This window comes from Scyliorhinus torazame, chromosome 13, assembly GCF_047496885.1.
Source record: "Scyliorhinus torazame isolate Kashiwa2021f chromosome 13, sScyTor2.1, whole genome shotgun sequence".
Taxonomy (NCBI): domain Eukaryota; kingdom Metazoa; phylum Chordata; class Chondrichthyes; order Carcharhiniformes; family Scyliorhinidae; genus Scyliorhinus; species Scyliorhinus torazame.
The window spans coordinates 194,778,120-194,793,818 of record NC_092719.1 but is presented as its reverse complement, the minus strand read 5'-3'; the positions used below and the strand labels follow the sequence as shown (position 1 = coordinate 194,793,818).

Below are 15,699 nucleotides of genomic sequence, written 5' to 3'. Positions count from 1 at the left end.
AACCTGCAGAGCCTAACATTCCAATTCGGCGGCCCAATACCCCCACTCACTATCTGCGGCCTCGCAACTCTCAAGGTTGAACCGCCGTCCTTGTTTGCAAACCTCACCCCGGATTGCAAACCCGTCGCCACTAGGAGCAGATGGTACAGCGCCCAGGACCGGTCTGAAGTCCAGCGGTTGCTGAAGGAAGGCATAATCCAGGCAAGCAATAGTCCCTGGAGAGCCCAGGTGGTAGTAGTAAAGACCGGGGAGAAGCAAAGGATGGTCGTAGACTATAGTCAGACCATCAACAGGTACACGCAGCTAGATGCGTACCCTCTCCCCCGCATATCCGACATGGTCAATCGGATTGCCCAGTATAAGGTCTTCTCCACCGTGGACCTCAAGTCCGCCTACCACCAGCTCCCCATCCGCCCAGGTGACCGCAAGTACACCGCCTTCGAGGCAGACGGGCATCTATACCACTTCCTAAGGGTCCCATTTGGTGTCACAAACGGGGTCTCGGTCTTCCAACGGGAGATGGGCCGAATGGTTGACCAGCACGGGTTGCAGGCCATGTTCCCGTATCTCGACAACGTAACCATCTGCGGCCACGATCAGCAGGACCACGACGCCAACCTCCAAAAGTTCCTCCAGACCGCTAACGCCCTGAACCTCACATATAACGAGGAAAAGTGCGTTTTTAGCACATACCGGTTGGCCATCCTGGGATACGTAGTGCGCAATGGGATAATAGGCCCCGACCCCGAACGCATGCGCCCCCTTATGGAATTCCCCCTCCCCCCACTGCTCCAAAGCCCTGAAACGTTGCCTGGGTTTCTTTTCACATTACGCCCAGTGGGTCCCCCAGTATGCAGACAAGGCCCGCCCCGCTAATACAGTCCACTACCTTCCCCCTGTCGACAGAGGCTCGCCAGGCCTTCAGCCGCATCAAAGCGGATATCGCAAAGGCCGCGATGCGCGCCATCGATGAGTCCCTCCCCTTCCAGGTCGAGAGCGACGCATCCGACGTAGCTCTGGCGGCCACCCTTAACCAAGCGGGCAGACCATGGCCTTTTTCTCCCGGACCCTCCACGCCTCAGAAATCCGCCAATACTCAGTGGAAAAGGAAGCCCAAGCCATAGTGGAAGCTGTGCGACATTGGAGACATTACCTGGCCGGTAGGAGATTCACTCTCCTCACCGACCAACGGTCGGTAGCCTTCATGTTCGATAATGCACAGCGGGGCAAAATTAAAAATTACAAGATCTTAAGGTGGAGGATCGAGCTCTCCACCTTCAACTATGAGATCTTGTATCGTCCCGGTAAGATGAACGAGCTGTCCGATGCCCTATCCCGCGGCACATGTGCCAACGCACAAATAGACCGCCTCCAAGCCCTCCACGAGGACCTCTGCCACCCGGGGGTCACTCGATTCTACCATTTCGTAAAGTCCGGCAACCTCCCCTACTCTGTGGAGGAGGTCCGTACAGTCACCAGAAACTGCCACATCTGCGCAGAGTGCAAACCGCACTTTTTCAGGCCGGATAGAGCGCACCTGATCAAGGCTTCCCGCCCCTTTGAACGCCTCAGTTTGGATTTCAAAGGGCCCCTCCCCTCCACCGACCGCAACGCATACTTCCTGAACGTGGTGGACGAGTACTCTCGTTTCCCCTTCGCCATCCCCTGCCCCGACATGACAGTGGCCACAGTCATTAAAGCCCTTGGCACCATATTCACACTGTTCGGTTGCCCCGCATATATCCATAGCGACAGGGGGTCCTCCTTCATGAGTGACGAGCTGCGCCAGTTCCTGCTCAGCAAGGGCATAGCCTCGAGCAGGACGACCAGCTACAACCCCCGGGGGAACGGGCAAGTAGAGAGGGAGAACGGCACGATCTGGAAGACCGTCCTACTGGCCCTTCGGTCCAGGGATCTCCCAGTTTCCCGGTGGCAGGAGGTCCTCCAGGACGCTCTCCACTCCATTCGGTCGCTGCTGTGTACCACCACTAACCAAACGCCTCATGAGCGCCTCCTTGTCTTCCCCAGGAAGTCCTCCTCCGGAACGTCGCTGCCGACCTGGCTGGCGGCCCCAGGACCCATCTTGCTCCGGAAACATGTGCGGGCGCACAAATCGGATCCGTTGGTCGAGAGGGTTCACCTTCTCCACGCGAACCCGCAGTACGCCTACGTGGCGTATCCCGACGGCCGACAGGACACGGTCTCTCTGCGGGACCTGGCACCCGCCGACAACGCCTGAACAAGCACCTGCACCACCACCGGGGCTGAGGCGATCGACGAGGAAGACCAGACCGCCCGCTCGACTCGTGGAATCCGCGTGACACCAAGAATGTTGTTGTAACAAAAAAAAAAAAATGTTTTGCTAATATTGTAAATAGTTTTCACAAACTTGTACATAGCCCAGTGTAGGGCTAAAACTGTAGTAACACTGTCCGAAATTTTCCTTCCAGGGCCAGCCTTGTAAACCCCTACCACCATGCGAACCACCACCCCGCCGGGTTCCTTTTTAACAAGGGGTGAATGTGGTGGTATGTATTAGGGGTCATGTGGGACTGTGAAGCCGTGATGCTATTGGCTGACAGACCCCAGGTCCTGGTTGGCTGCCGACTCCTGGCTCCGCCCTGAAGGCGGAGTATAAGAACCCGAGCTTCTCCCCGCAGCTTCATTCTGTTGCTGAGCTGCTGGGGACAAGCATCTCTTAATAAAACCTGGATCGACTTCATCACTTCTCGTCTCTCGTAAGTCATTGTGCGCTACACCCCTCCAAAACGACATCATCGGTGAATACACTGCATGCCGTTGGGACAGCCTCAGGACATCTGGGTCGGCCTCTGGCAGGCTGGGTCTGCGCGCGGCTGGTGCTATGTTGTACGGCGCAGGCGCCGCCATGTGCACGTGGGGCCACAGCAATTCTCTGTCCATATCTGCAGGGAAAGCTGGGAGGGGTTACGTGGCATGGCTGCTAGCCCCCCACCAGGCAGAGCATCGGTGCGGGGGCGCCGCCGACTTTTTGGGCGTAATACTAGACACATTCTCCGGACATAGCCTCAAAATCGGAGAATTTAGTTGCAAATTTTATGTTTTAGTAGTCTCACACAAACAGGCAAATTGCTATCCAGACTGCAAAATTTAAAAATTTTGTTGCAGGAACAAATATAAATGATCCTATGCTGGAAGCAGTGAAGCGTCTGGACCAGGCCTATAAAGAAAAGCTTCTGCCTGAAAGAAGTGTCTCCATGATTATTTTGTTAACGGACGGTGATCCAAATGAAGGTTAGTGAAAATAAAGGCCTTCCGTTTCTGTCTTGTGAAAGTCTGACTAACAGAATTGAATCTTGTAACTGGACAGGGACAAACCTGAGATGAGCAATATCAGGTCATACACTCTGGTGCTTCCTTTGCTGCTGATAAGTAGTTCTTTGAAAATGTTGCTATCTTTCATAAATCACAGTCAGATAATAAAACACAAAAGTAGGAATAAAATACCGCAGGCCTTTCAAAAACTGCTGAATCAGGGGGATTGTCCATTTTGCAAATTCGGAACTGCATTAGAAATCTCTTTGTGTTCATTTCCTAAAGCAGTCAGAGTTAATTCCCACCGCCCTTAATCTATTAGCGCAGCGGTGGGGCCTAGGAGTATAACAATTGTCCTTTATGATCAAGACTGGATTTCCATATCTGAAAAGAAGCAACTAGCTTTCAAATTGTTCCTTTCATGACCTCAGGGCTTCCCAATGCACTTTACAGGTAATTATTTTCAAAATGTAATCAGTGTTGTAATGGAGGAAATATGCCAGCCATTTTCCTCGGAGACAATTTCCGCAAACAGCAGTATGATCATGAGGTCGTGGCCATATAATCTGTTTTCTGTGGTGTTGGTAGATATCAAGACATTGGTGAGAACCCCCCTGCTTCTCTTCAAAATAATGCGATGGGATCTTTTGCACCTATCTGAAAGTTTTTGATTTCTCACCTGAAAAATGGCACCTCTGGCGGTGCAGTGTTCCCTCAGTACCCAAATGTCTGTCTCAATTATGTGCTCAGGTCTCTGGAGTGGAACTTGAACCCACAATTTTCTGGCTCAGAAATGAGGGTGTTACTATTGAACCGCACCTAACACCATGGACTGCAGCAGTTTGAGAAGGTGGCTCACCACCAGCTTCTCAAGGGCAATTAGGGATGGGCAAATACATGCTGGCCTTGCCACCAGTGACGCCCACGTGTGCTCTTTCCATTTATCCAAAGGCAGATTGAATTGACATTGGATGAGGCAGTTACGTTTAAATCCTAAGCTGTTTTATATCATAATATGTAAAACGTACAGAATAATGATTGATGAAAGTGGTTTGATTCTTTTTCTTCAATATAAATATTTCAGTTGTCAAAGAGATACAAAACAATTTCTAAAGTATATTTTCACTGCAAATCCATATCAGTGATAATTGTTGGTTATTGTTGATTTAGTCATTTTATAAATGGGACCGAAACTACTAACATAGCCTCAAGTCAAATCTTAATCTCTTCCTGATAGAACCATTAACAACTCTGTGAAAATGAACTGCATTCATTAAATGAAAGGCTCCAAAATTATATTTAATTATTTTTATTACAGGAGAATCAAACCCAACAAAAATCCAGAAGAATGTTAAAAATGCTGTCAATGACAAGTACAATGTGTACTGCCTTGGTTTTGGCTACGATGTTAAGTTCAGTTTTCTGGAGAAAATGGCACTGGAAAATAGCGGTGTAGCACGGAGAATTTATGAGGATTCAGACGCTCCCTTACAGCTCCAGGTAAAATGATTATTTAATATTTACAGATATTGGCTCACTTACCATGGTCCAGAATTTCTTCAGAGATGCTCCCATTGCTGCCATACCTACAATGTGAGCGCAGCAAATCCCAGTTGGCAATAATGCACTGATTTACAAGTAAGGTTATAGTGGCAGAGTGGGAGTATCTTCAAGGAAATTCCATTTTCTCCGTCGACCGTTGCTGGAATCGAGAAATGCGATTGGGGGGAGAATGTGTTATGATGCCGAAATCGTGGTGGGCACCAGTTTCATGCCAAATTGCAATTCACTGGTGCCTCGACAGCGGCATCAATGCGTTCCACTCCACACATACAGTAAACGCCGTTGGCATATCATTAGTGGGCCTGACCCAGTATTCTCCGAGGCCTCCGCAATGCTCCGCCTCCACTGGAGCGAATTCCCGCGGCGAGGTTCGCTTATGCTTTTAAGAATCGTGAAACCGGTGCTGTGGCTGCTGAGGGAGAGAGAGAATGGGTACGGAAAGTGTCCAACGCCGCCATAGTTTCCTGACAGTTGTGCCGCTGGCCGGGGGGCTTCTACCAGCTCCTGGGGGAGTAGAGGGGGTGGCCAGATGGTGGGCTATGGTGTCGGGGTGGATGGGCATGGAACACCATTGCCGTAGCCTGCAAGGCAGCCATGCAGCTGCGCATGCTGCTGACTGCCCACTGTGAGCTTAGGGCCACGGGTCGTATGCCCCCCCCCCCCCCCCAGGCCACCCCTCTAGGTGCCCTCTGGCCCCAGTGACCCATCAGCTGGAAGGGCATGCTCCAGTACAGCCAGTGCCATCTTGTTGGCTGGGATGTGTGTGTGTGGGGAATGAAGTGTGTATATGCGGCTGCAGCTTGTCAACCTCCCGAGTGTCAAGCATGGACCCGGCGAATCCTGCACCGTTTCTCATTGGAATCGATTGTGTTTCACGTGGCGCCGTTGCTAGCCCCTCAACGGTTGCTGAATCGGTCCAGGTGCGCCGCCAGTTTTGCTGTCGTGGAAGTCGACGAATCCTGCCCCGGCATTAACACTTCGGGCTGGATTCTCCGATCGGTGCCGGGGCGGCGTTGACTTCATAAGACCAAATGGATCCTGCGGACATAGCCGCAGGATTGGAGAATCCAGCCCTTAGTCTCATGAACGGACAATTCTGCCGCATGCTTTCACTCACCTCTACCTTGACTCATTTTATGTACTGTGTGATATGAAATGGGATAATGGCTGGTAAGTTATACCTTGTAAATCCGCTGATGACTGGCAGTGAAATAGTCAGATCTCAGTTCAATCTCCATTTCCATCTGAATGACAACGACCACATGATGAGAAACTCCTGGTTTAATTGGTAGTAAAATAAAATGACAATTAAGTGCTGAATTTACAACGTATGTCTGCAATGGCTTAGCAGAGTTGGTGAACAAACGAACCAGTGGTATATGAAAGTGGTCGCCACCAAATGCTGTATTATGGCTTTGACAGCTCAAAGAAGGGTCTTGAAAATATTAACTGCAAGATGTAAGGTGTGTCTGTCTAAACTGCGGATTCATGCCAGTGGCTGAAGTTAAGTCACTATCACCTTGGCCGTCCTTTTCCTTTTTATTTGTTCTTTTAGAAGATGTGGTCGTTGCTGGCTAGGTCAGCATTTATTCCTCATCCCTAATTGTCCTCTAGAAGGTGATGTTGTGCTGCCTTCTCGAACCACTGCATTTAATATGGTGTATATACGTGCACCCACAGTTCTGTTAGGAAGGGAGATTAGTCTTTGGGCCTATGTTAAAAAGGGTGTTTCAATCTTTTTTTCCCTTTTTCTGTGACACCTTTTTCCGTGACACCAAATCCCATAAGGGAAGTTATTACAAGACATGTCCGATCAGTTCTCCTAGCCATATGCCAGGTGACCTTTCTTTGACTTATATGTGAAATTCTGGATTCTATTGTTAGACAAAAGGGGTAAAGATTGCATGAAGGGAGGACTGTGCTCTGCAATTTGCTGCTCAGTTTGCCTCTGAGGGTATCAACATTCTAGCGGTTATGATTTTTTACCAATGAGGAATTGGCATTGAGTAACTTGTCACATGGAACTGGGCTTAATCTAGATCAGGCAGTACAACTCTTCTGAGTGTATGACAAAAACTATCAGGCATGAAACTGAAGGCTCAGTATAGTGTTGCACGCTCTAATATCCAGGGCTGGGTCGTGATTCAGCAACAGAATGCTGAGCATTTTCAATGGACAGAGTTGCTGTTTAATAGAATGTGGTCTGAACTACCGGTGGCGGCAATGAAGGAGTAGGAAGCACATTTGGTGGCTCCCTTTCGGGTCGGACCTTTGGACCTTTTCCCCCAATTTTTTACCGGACTTGATTTGGAAAATTGATGGTAGAGGCAATTGTTGATTGGATTCCCACATCGGCGCATGGAGAGGCGGACTAGAAGTGCTCGCAAAGGAAGAAACAGATGAAGAGAGAAGGCTTGGGCTGAAGCTGCAGCGGGGGAAAGCATGGCGGATTACCGGAGTCCTGGCTTGTCGACCCAGCGGGCAATGGAGCAGCTGATGCAATTTATTTTGATTTGGGCTGGGCTTTATTGACTGGGTCAGGTTGTTGTATCAGGCTCCTGTTGCGAGCGTACGGATAATAGGACAACATCGGACTATTTTAGGCTGCATCGGGGGTCGGGACAAGGATGCCTGCTCTCCCCACTGTTGTTCGCGTTAGCCATAGAGCCGCTGGCAATTGCGCTGAGAACCTCAAGGGGCTGGAAGGGGCTGGTCCGGGGGGGGGAGTGGAACACAGAGTCTCGCTTTACGCAGACGACCTGCTCCTGTATGTATCGGACCCATTAGAGGGGATGGAAGAAATCATGAGGATTCCAGGGGAATTCGGCCGGTTTTCGTGGTATAAACTAAATATGGGGAAAAGTGAGATGATTGCGGTCCAGGCAAGGGGGCAGGAGAGGCAGCTGGGGGAACTGCCATTTAGAGTGGTCGGCATCCAGGAGGTGTGGGAATGGGAACGGCTACACAAGCTAAATCTGGCCTGACTAGTAGACCAAATGAAGGACGATTTTCGGAGATGGGACGCGCTCCCGTTGTCACTAGCTGGGAGGGTGCAGACAGTGAAAATGACAGTCCTCCCGAGATTCCTGTTTGTGTTTCAGTGTCTCCCCATCTTTATTCTGTGGTCCTTTTTTAAACCAGGTAATCACTGGCTTTGTATGGGCGGGCAAGACCCCGCGAGTAAGAAAGAGGAGGCTTGAGCGGAGCCGGGGATAGGGTGGGCTGGCGCTGCCGAACTTCAGTAATTACTATTGGGCAGCGAACATAGCCATGATCAGGAAGTGGGTGGTGGTGGTGGTGGTGGTGGTGGTGGTGGTGGTGGTGGTGTTGGTGGGGGGGGGGGGAGAGAGTGTCGGTATGGGAGCGTGTGGAAGCGGCTTCATGCACGGGCACCAACTTGGGGGCGGTGATAACAGCACCTCTGCCATTCCCGCTGGCACGGTACTCCACCAGCCCCATGGTGGTGGCGGCCCTGATGGTCTGGGGGCAAATGGCGGAGGCACATGGGAGCGGAGGGATCATCGGTGTGGTCTCCAATCTGTAATAATCACCGGTTTGCCCCGGGAAGGATGGATAGAGGGTTTCGGAGATGGCAGAGAGCAGGGATTGAGAGGATAACAGCCGCAAACCTTTGCCAGAATCCCCTCAGCTTTGGGGATATATTTATAGAGGGGAGCTTTCCTAGCCTGAGGGAGCTGGAGGAGAAATTTGGATTGGCGAGAGGAAACAAATTTAGGTACCTGCAGGTGCGAGACTTCCTACGCAGTCAGGTTTCAACCTTCCCGCTCCTACCATCAAGGGGGATACAGGACAGGATAGTTTCTAGAGTATGGGTGGGAGAAGGGAGGGTATCTGACATTTACAAGGAACTCATGGGGTCAGAGGAGACACAGACTGAGGAGCTGAAGCACAAGTGGGAAGAGGTGTTGGGAGGAGAGATAGAGGATGGTCTTTGGGCAGACGCGTTGAGTAGAGGCAACGCATCCATAACATGTGCCAGGCTCAGCCTGATACAATTCAATGTCGTTCAACGGGCTCACATGACAGTGGCCCGGATGAGCAGGTTCTTTGGGGTAGAAGATAGGTGCGCAAGGTGTGCGGGAGGGCCAGCGAACCATGTCCACATGTTCTGTACATGCTCAAATGGGGAATCTGGAAGGGGTTTGCAGATGTCATGCCCAAGGTGTTAAAAGCAAGGGTGGCAATGAGTCCAGAGGTGGTGATTTTCGGAGTGTCGGAAGATCCGGGAATCCAGGAGGAGAAAGAGGCAGACGTTCTGGCCTTTGCTTCCCTGGTAGCCCGGAGACGGATGTTATTAGCTTGGAGGGACTCAAAGCCCCCAAAGTTGGAGACCTGGCTATCTGACATGGCTAACTTTCTCTGTCTGGAGAAAATCAAGTTCGCCTTGAGAGGGTCAATGTTAGGGTTCGCCCGGAGGTGGCAGCCATTCGTCGACTTCTTTGCGGAGAATTAACCGTCAGCAGAAGGGGAAGGGGGGGCTGGGGGTTAGCTTAGTTTAGAGTAGGGGTTAAGTAAAGGTGGGACGAGGAAGGGAGGAAGACGGCTTTTGCACCATGTTTATAAATTCATGTACATTGTTTATTTTGTTGTAAAACCATAAATATCTCAATAAAATGTTTATTTTAAAAAATATAGAATGTGGTCTGTTATGGTGCTGATGTGAGGAGATGGGGAAAAATAATGCATATATTATGGTGAATTATACTTTTCTAGCCATTTCAGTTTAGTTCCTGATATCTGGGGCTGGATTCTCCATTATTTGTACTTTGTCCCCACGTGGCGTCAAAACGGTGGATTTCATGCCAGAAAAACTGGCGTGGAAGGACCACATATTCCTATCCCTGCAGGGGGCTAGCAGGGACCCGGAGTAAATCTCGCAGCTTTTGCTGCAGATATGGGCCCCCGCACTTCTGCGTCGGAAGCCGCGCATGTGTAGGGCGGCGGCGTCCAGCAGCTGCGCCGTGCTCCATGGTGGACACGGACTGCGGAGCTCTATTTCCGTGCAATTAACAAGAGCCACCATATCCAATGGCCTCCCGTCATTCAGCGGCCTCCCCAGCAAGTGGTCATGCTGACGCTGTTTAGTCCTCTTCATTAAAAATGTGAACCTGACGGAAGGGCTTCTGTGGGGAACTGAGAAGGTGAGTAGCCATCTTTGCTCACGGGGGAAGAGCCCAGGGACACTGGACTTGCCACCCCAGTGCTTGGCGGGGGGGTGGGGGACTCTTAGCTGGGTGTGGGGATCCTCTGCAGGGGTGGGCCGCCATGGGAGGGTGGGGGGGGAAGGTGCTCGGATGCAACCGCTCATGGCACCACCATACCAACCCTTGGATCATGTGTAGCCATTCCTGGGGCAACCCTTATCCCAGTCCGTCTGCCCCACCGACCACCCATAACCCCCATCGACAGCCAAGGCCTCTGGCATGCGGCAGAAGGCTATTACTAATCGGGAATTGGCAACCGTGGTCAAGTGAGCACTTCACACAACCCAAGTGGATCCCTGTAGGTGGATGGGCCATGTAGCATGTAGGAGTCATTGCCTAGCATCTCAATCACACCTTGATGCATGGACACTGCTTGAACATTGCAGGAGACAGCACTACACATGCAGCAGCCAACATCTGAACACCCAGGGGATGGGACACAGCTTTGGGGACATGTCCACGGCCGGAGGGTGGGTGAGAGCCACTGGGAGGGAGGGAGGGAAGGGGGTGGGGGGGGGAATGCCTTGGAGAAATGGGCCAAGGTTTGTAGGTTCGCCCGCATTGTGGAAGAAAGTAACAGAAGCATCATACTAGTTGTGCACAAAGGTGCTTATCGTGTTTTACATTTCCCCACCCTCCTGATGGTGCTGCTCTTCCCTCATCTCCAGACACCTCACCCCCTACTACTCCCCCACCCCCTTCCCCAGTGTGCTCAGTAATCCTCTGTGATGAACGGTTACTGACTTATCATCATGTAAGGTGATGTCCCCTTTAAGACCGGGTTTGGAACCCTGGGGACTCCGCCTCTGGCTCCGCCCATCTGGGAGCCATACATAAAGGGCTGCCTCATGGTCTGTGTAGCAGTCAGCTCTCGTCTCTAGCTGTAGCATAGTTATTAGTCTAATAAAGCCTTCTTTACAGTTTAATCTCTAAGCGTCATTATTGAGGGTACCTCAATTTATTAGAGTAAACTAGATTCAGGATGGACGCAGGCCTAAAACCAGAGAAGCTCAATCTGAAAGCACGAACGCCGGAGGGAAAGGGAATTTTTTAATACTGGCTGCGCTGCTTCGAGGCCTACCTGGACTCCGCAGAGACTCCCATCCTGGGGCCACGCAAGCTACGTCTACTCCACGCCCGGGTGAGTCACAGAATCTCCGCCACGCTCGAAAAGGCGATGACTTATGATGCGGCGATTGAGTTGCTCTGCAAGCGGTTTGTCAAACCCGTCAATGAGGTGCACGCCCGGCATCTGCTCTCTACCTGCCGGCAGCGCTCGGGGGAATCACTCGACGAGTTTGTTGAAAAGCTCACCGCGCTTGCCAGGGACTGTGACCATCAGGATGTGACAGGGGAAGTCCATATGAACCTGCACATCAGGGATGCTTTTGTGTCCGGCATCCGCTCGACCTACATCCAGCAGCGGCTGCTCGAAAACGGGGCAAAAGACCTCCAGGAGACCGCTAACGCTCGCCTCCTCGCTGGAGGTGGCCCGACATAACTTGGGTATGTACCCCGCGGACTCTGCCAGCACCCCCCCCGGACTTCCTCAGACTCAACCGTATTACAGACCTGCTCCATGCGGCGACCCGCTCACCATGGGGGCACACCATGCTACTTTTGCGGGCAGGGCCACGCCCACGCCCACGCTGCCCAGCCCGCTCCGCGATCTGCAGCAACTGCGGGAAGAAAGGGCACTTTGCGAGGGTCTGCCTGGCCAGACCCAGGGGCCAGAAAAAACAAAGAACAGCCGGCCCGAAAATCAGGCTCTCAGGCCCGCAGGCCTCGCAATGCTGCTGCGCACCGACCCGACACACCCTCTTCTGATGCGCCATCAGACTCGTGCGAATCATGGGAGCGGCCATCTTGTCGGTGGCCATCTTCTCGACCTGACACGCGCAGCCAGTGGCGGCGGCCATTTTACAAGTCCGATTCGGCTGATGCCTCCGACTACCCGCGACTGGGTGCGATCACCCTCGATCAAACTCGGCCAAAACACCTGCAGAACTCCATGATGCAGGTCCAGGTCAACGGGCACGACACTGCATGCCTCTTCGACTCCGGGAGCACGGAGAGCTTTATCCACCCTGAAACGGTAAGGCGCTGCTCCCTACGCACCCATCCCGCATCCCAAACCATAGCCCTCGCATCTGGGTCCCACTCGGTACAAATCACGGGGTACTGTATTGCAGATCTCTCGATCCAGGGTGCCAAATACACCCGTTTCAAATTTTATATCCTCCCTCACCTCTGTGCCCCCCTGCTGCTCGGACTGGATTTCCAGTGCAGCCACCGAAGCCTGACACTGAAGTTCGGTGGACCCTTGCCCCCCTCACGGTGTGCTGCCTTGCGACACTGAAAGTCGCACCCCCCTCGCTATTCGCTAACCTCACCCCTGACTGTAAGCCCGTCGCCACCAGGAGCCGGCGCTACAGTGCCCAAGATATGGCTTTTATCAAGTCAGAGGTCCAGCGTTTACTGGGAGAGGGGGTCATCGAGGCTAGCAACAGCCCTTGGAGAGCGCAACTGGTGGTAGTCCGGTCCGGGGAGGAGAAACGGATGGTCGTGGATTATAGCCAGACCATTAACCTATTCACGCAGCTTGATGCGTAACCCCTTCCTCGCATCGCGGAAATGGTAAATCGGATCGCCCAATACCGGGTCTTTTCCACGGTCGACCTCAAATCTGCCTACCACCAGCTCCCCATCCGACCAAAAGACCGCCCCTATACTGCCTTCGAAGCAGCCGGCCGGCTCTTCCACTTCCTCAGGGTCCCCTTTGGTGTCACAAATGGGGTCTCCATCTTTCAAAGGGCGATGGACCAAATGGTGGACCAGTACAGTTTGCGGGCTACATACCCATACTTGGACAATGTCACCATCTGCGGCCATGATCAGCAGGACCATGACGCTAACCTCAAAAAGTTCCTCCAGACCGCCCGAGCCCTTAACCTGACCTATAACGAGGGCAAATGCGTTTTCCACACCACCCGGCTGGCCATCCTCGGCTATGTCGTAGAAGACGGGGTCCTAGGTCCCGAACCCGACCGCATGCGCCCCCTTAAGGAACTCCCTCTCCCCCGCAGCCTCAAGGCCCTCAAACGGTGCTTGGGGCTTTTCTCCTATTACGCCCAGTGGGTCCCCAAGTATGCGGACAAAGCCCGCCCACTCCTAAAGACCACCACTTTTTCCCTCTCGGCTGAGGCTCAATTGGCCTTCAACCGCATCAAGGCCGACATCATCAAGGCCGCCATGCACGCGGTGGACGAAACCATCCCTTTCCAGGTAGAGAGCGATGCATCAGACATCGCCCTGGCTGCTACCCTCTATCAAGGAGGCAGACCAGTAGCGTTCTTCTCCCGAACCCTCACCGCCTCCGAGGTTCAACACTCTGCAGTCGAAAAGGAGGCCCAAGCCATTGTGGAGGCTGTGCGGCGCTGGAGACACTACCTAGCCGGTAGGAGGTTTACCCTCGTCACCGACCAACGGTCGGTCGCCTATATGTTCGATAACACGCAACGGGGCAAAATAAAAAACGATAAAATGTTGAGGTGGAGGATCGAACTCTCCACCTACTTGTACGATATCAAGTATTGTCCAAGGGAGCTCAACGAGCCCCCAGATGCCCTGTCCCGCGGCACATGCGCAGGAGGACCGCCTGCAAGCCATCCACAAGGACCTCTGCCACCCGGGGGTTACCCGGCTCGTCCATTTCATCAAGTCCCGCAACCTACCTTACTCAACCAAGGATGTCAAGGCCATGGTCAGGGCCTGCCAGGTCTGTGCGGAGTGCAAACCGCACTTCTATCGGCCAGACAAGGTTCGGCTCGTGAAGGCCTCGGGCCCCTTTGAGCGACTGAGCGTGGACTTCAAGGGGCCCCTCCTGTCCACCAACCGTTATGCCTATTTCCTCACTGTGATCGATGAGTTCTCCCGTTTCCCATTCGCCATTCCCTGCACCGACATGACCTCAGCCACGGTGATTAAGGCACTGCACAGCATCTTCACCCTGTTCGGTTTCCCTGCTTATATCCACAGCGACCGGGATACATCGTTCATGAGCGATGAACTGCGTCAGTATCTGCTCAGCAAAGGCATTGCCTCGAGCAGAACGACCAGTTATAACCCACGGGGAAACGGGCAGGTGGAGAGGGAGAACGCGACCGTGTGGAAGGCTGTCCTTCTGGCCCGGCGGTCGAGAAATCTCCCAACCACCCGCTGGCAGGAGGTCCTACCCGATGCCCTACACTCCATTAGGTCACTCCTCTGCACGGCCACAAATGAGACCCCTCACGACCGATTGTTTCTCTTCCCCAGGAAATCTACCTCCGGGGTCTCGCTTCCACCTTGGCTGATGGCTCCGGGACCTGTTTTTCTCCGGAGGCACGCGAGGAGCCATAAAACGGACCCCCTAGTTGAAAAGTTCCGACTGCTCCATGCCAACTCCAGTTACGCCTACGTGGAGTACTCCGACGGCAGGCAAGATACGGTTTCCCTCCGGGATCTGGCACCCGCTGGATCCTCCACCACGGACGCCCCTTCCCGCGCCGCTCCCCTGCAGGACCCGTCGCCCTACCACCCGTTGGTAAGCTCCTACCGTGCGCCCCCCCCTGCGCCCCCCCTTTACACACCCCGCCGGCGCCGGCTCCGCTACCCCCGGCCCTGCCTAGTTCCTCTGCCCCGACCCGGACCGAAGCTCCGACCGCTGTGCTCCCGGATGTGCCCTCAACCGGGACGTCTGTGCCCGCCGCACCACCTCCCGAATTGAGGAGGTCGAGGAGGACGATCTGGCCACCGAGACGGATGGACCTATGATGGCACTTCACTGCCGCCGGACTCCTTTTTAAACAGGGGGTGAATGTGATGAACGGTTACTGCCTTATCATCATGTAACCCCTTTAAGACCGGGCTTGGAACCCTGGGGACTCCGCCTCTGGCTCCGCCCATCTGGGAGCCATACATAAAGGGCTGCCTCATGGTCTGTGTAGCAGTCAGCTCTCATCTCTAGCTGTAGCATAGTTATTAGTCTAATAAAGCCTCTTTTACAGTTTAATCTCTAAGCATCATTATTGAGGGTACGTCATCCTCGATGTATGTTGCACTCCTAGCTCTACAACTACGTCTAGGTGTGTCCCCAGGATGCACATCAGAGGTGGAGACAATCAGCTGCTTACCTCGTCCCGTGGCCCATGATGCCACTGGCGGGCATCCTCTGGGGGCTCTGAGGCCAGAGGATGCCAGCTCACCTGTCAATGGCACAGACACAGCCCTGTCCCTGTGCTGGCTGTGAGAGGCGGTCTCATCACGGGCAGCACGGTAGCATTGTGGTTAGCACAATTGCTTCACAGCTCCAGGGCCCCAGGTTCGATTCCCGGCTTGGGTCACTGTCTGTGCGGAGTCTGCACTTCCTCCCTGTGTGTACGTGGGTTTCCTCCGGGTGCTCCGGTTTCCTCCCACAGTCCAAAGATGTGCAGGTTAGGTGGATTGGCCAAGCTAAATTGCCCTTAGTGTCCAAAATTGCCCTTAGTGTTGGGTGGGGTTATTGGGTTATGGGAATAGGGTGGAAGTGAGGACCTTGGGTAGGGTGCTCTTTCCAAGAGCCGGTGCAGTCTCACTG

General features: G+C 53.2%; 1 protein-coding gene across 50 annotated transcripts in view; it reads left to right on the top strand.

The window, feature by feature from the left end:
* LOC140388478 (inter-alpha-trypsin inhibitor heavy chain H3-like) overlaps positions 1 to 15,699 on the top strand; it is a 195,763-nt gene that overhangs the window by 41,541 nt on the left and 138,523 nt on the right. For all 50 annotated transcript variants that reach the window (XM_072472745.1, XM_072472744.1, XM_072472743.1 and 47 more), the window contains 2 exons: positions 3,148 to 3,273; positions 4,613 to 4,794. In XM_072472745.1, coding sequence (XP_072328846.1) covers positions 3,148 to 3,273; positions 4,613 to 4,794 — 308 coding nt within the window. The remainder of the gene's footprint in view (positions 1 to 3,147; positions 3,274 to 4,612; positions 4,795 to 15,699) is intronic.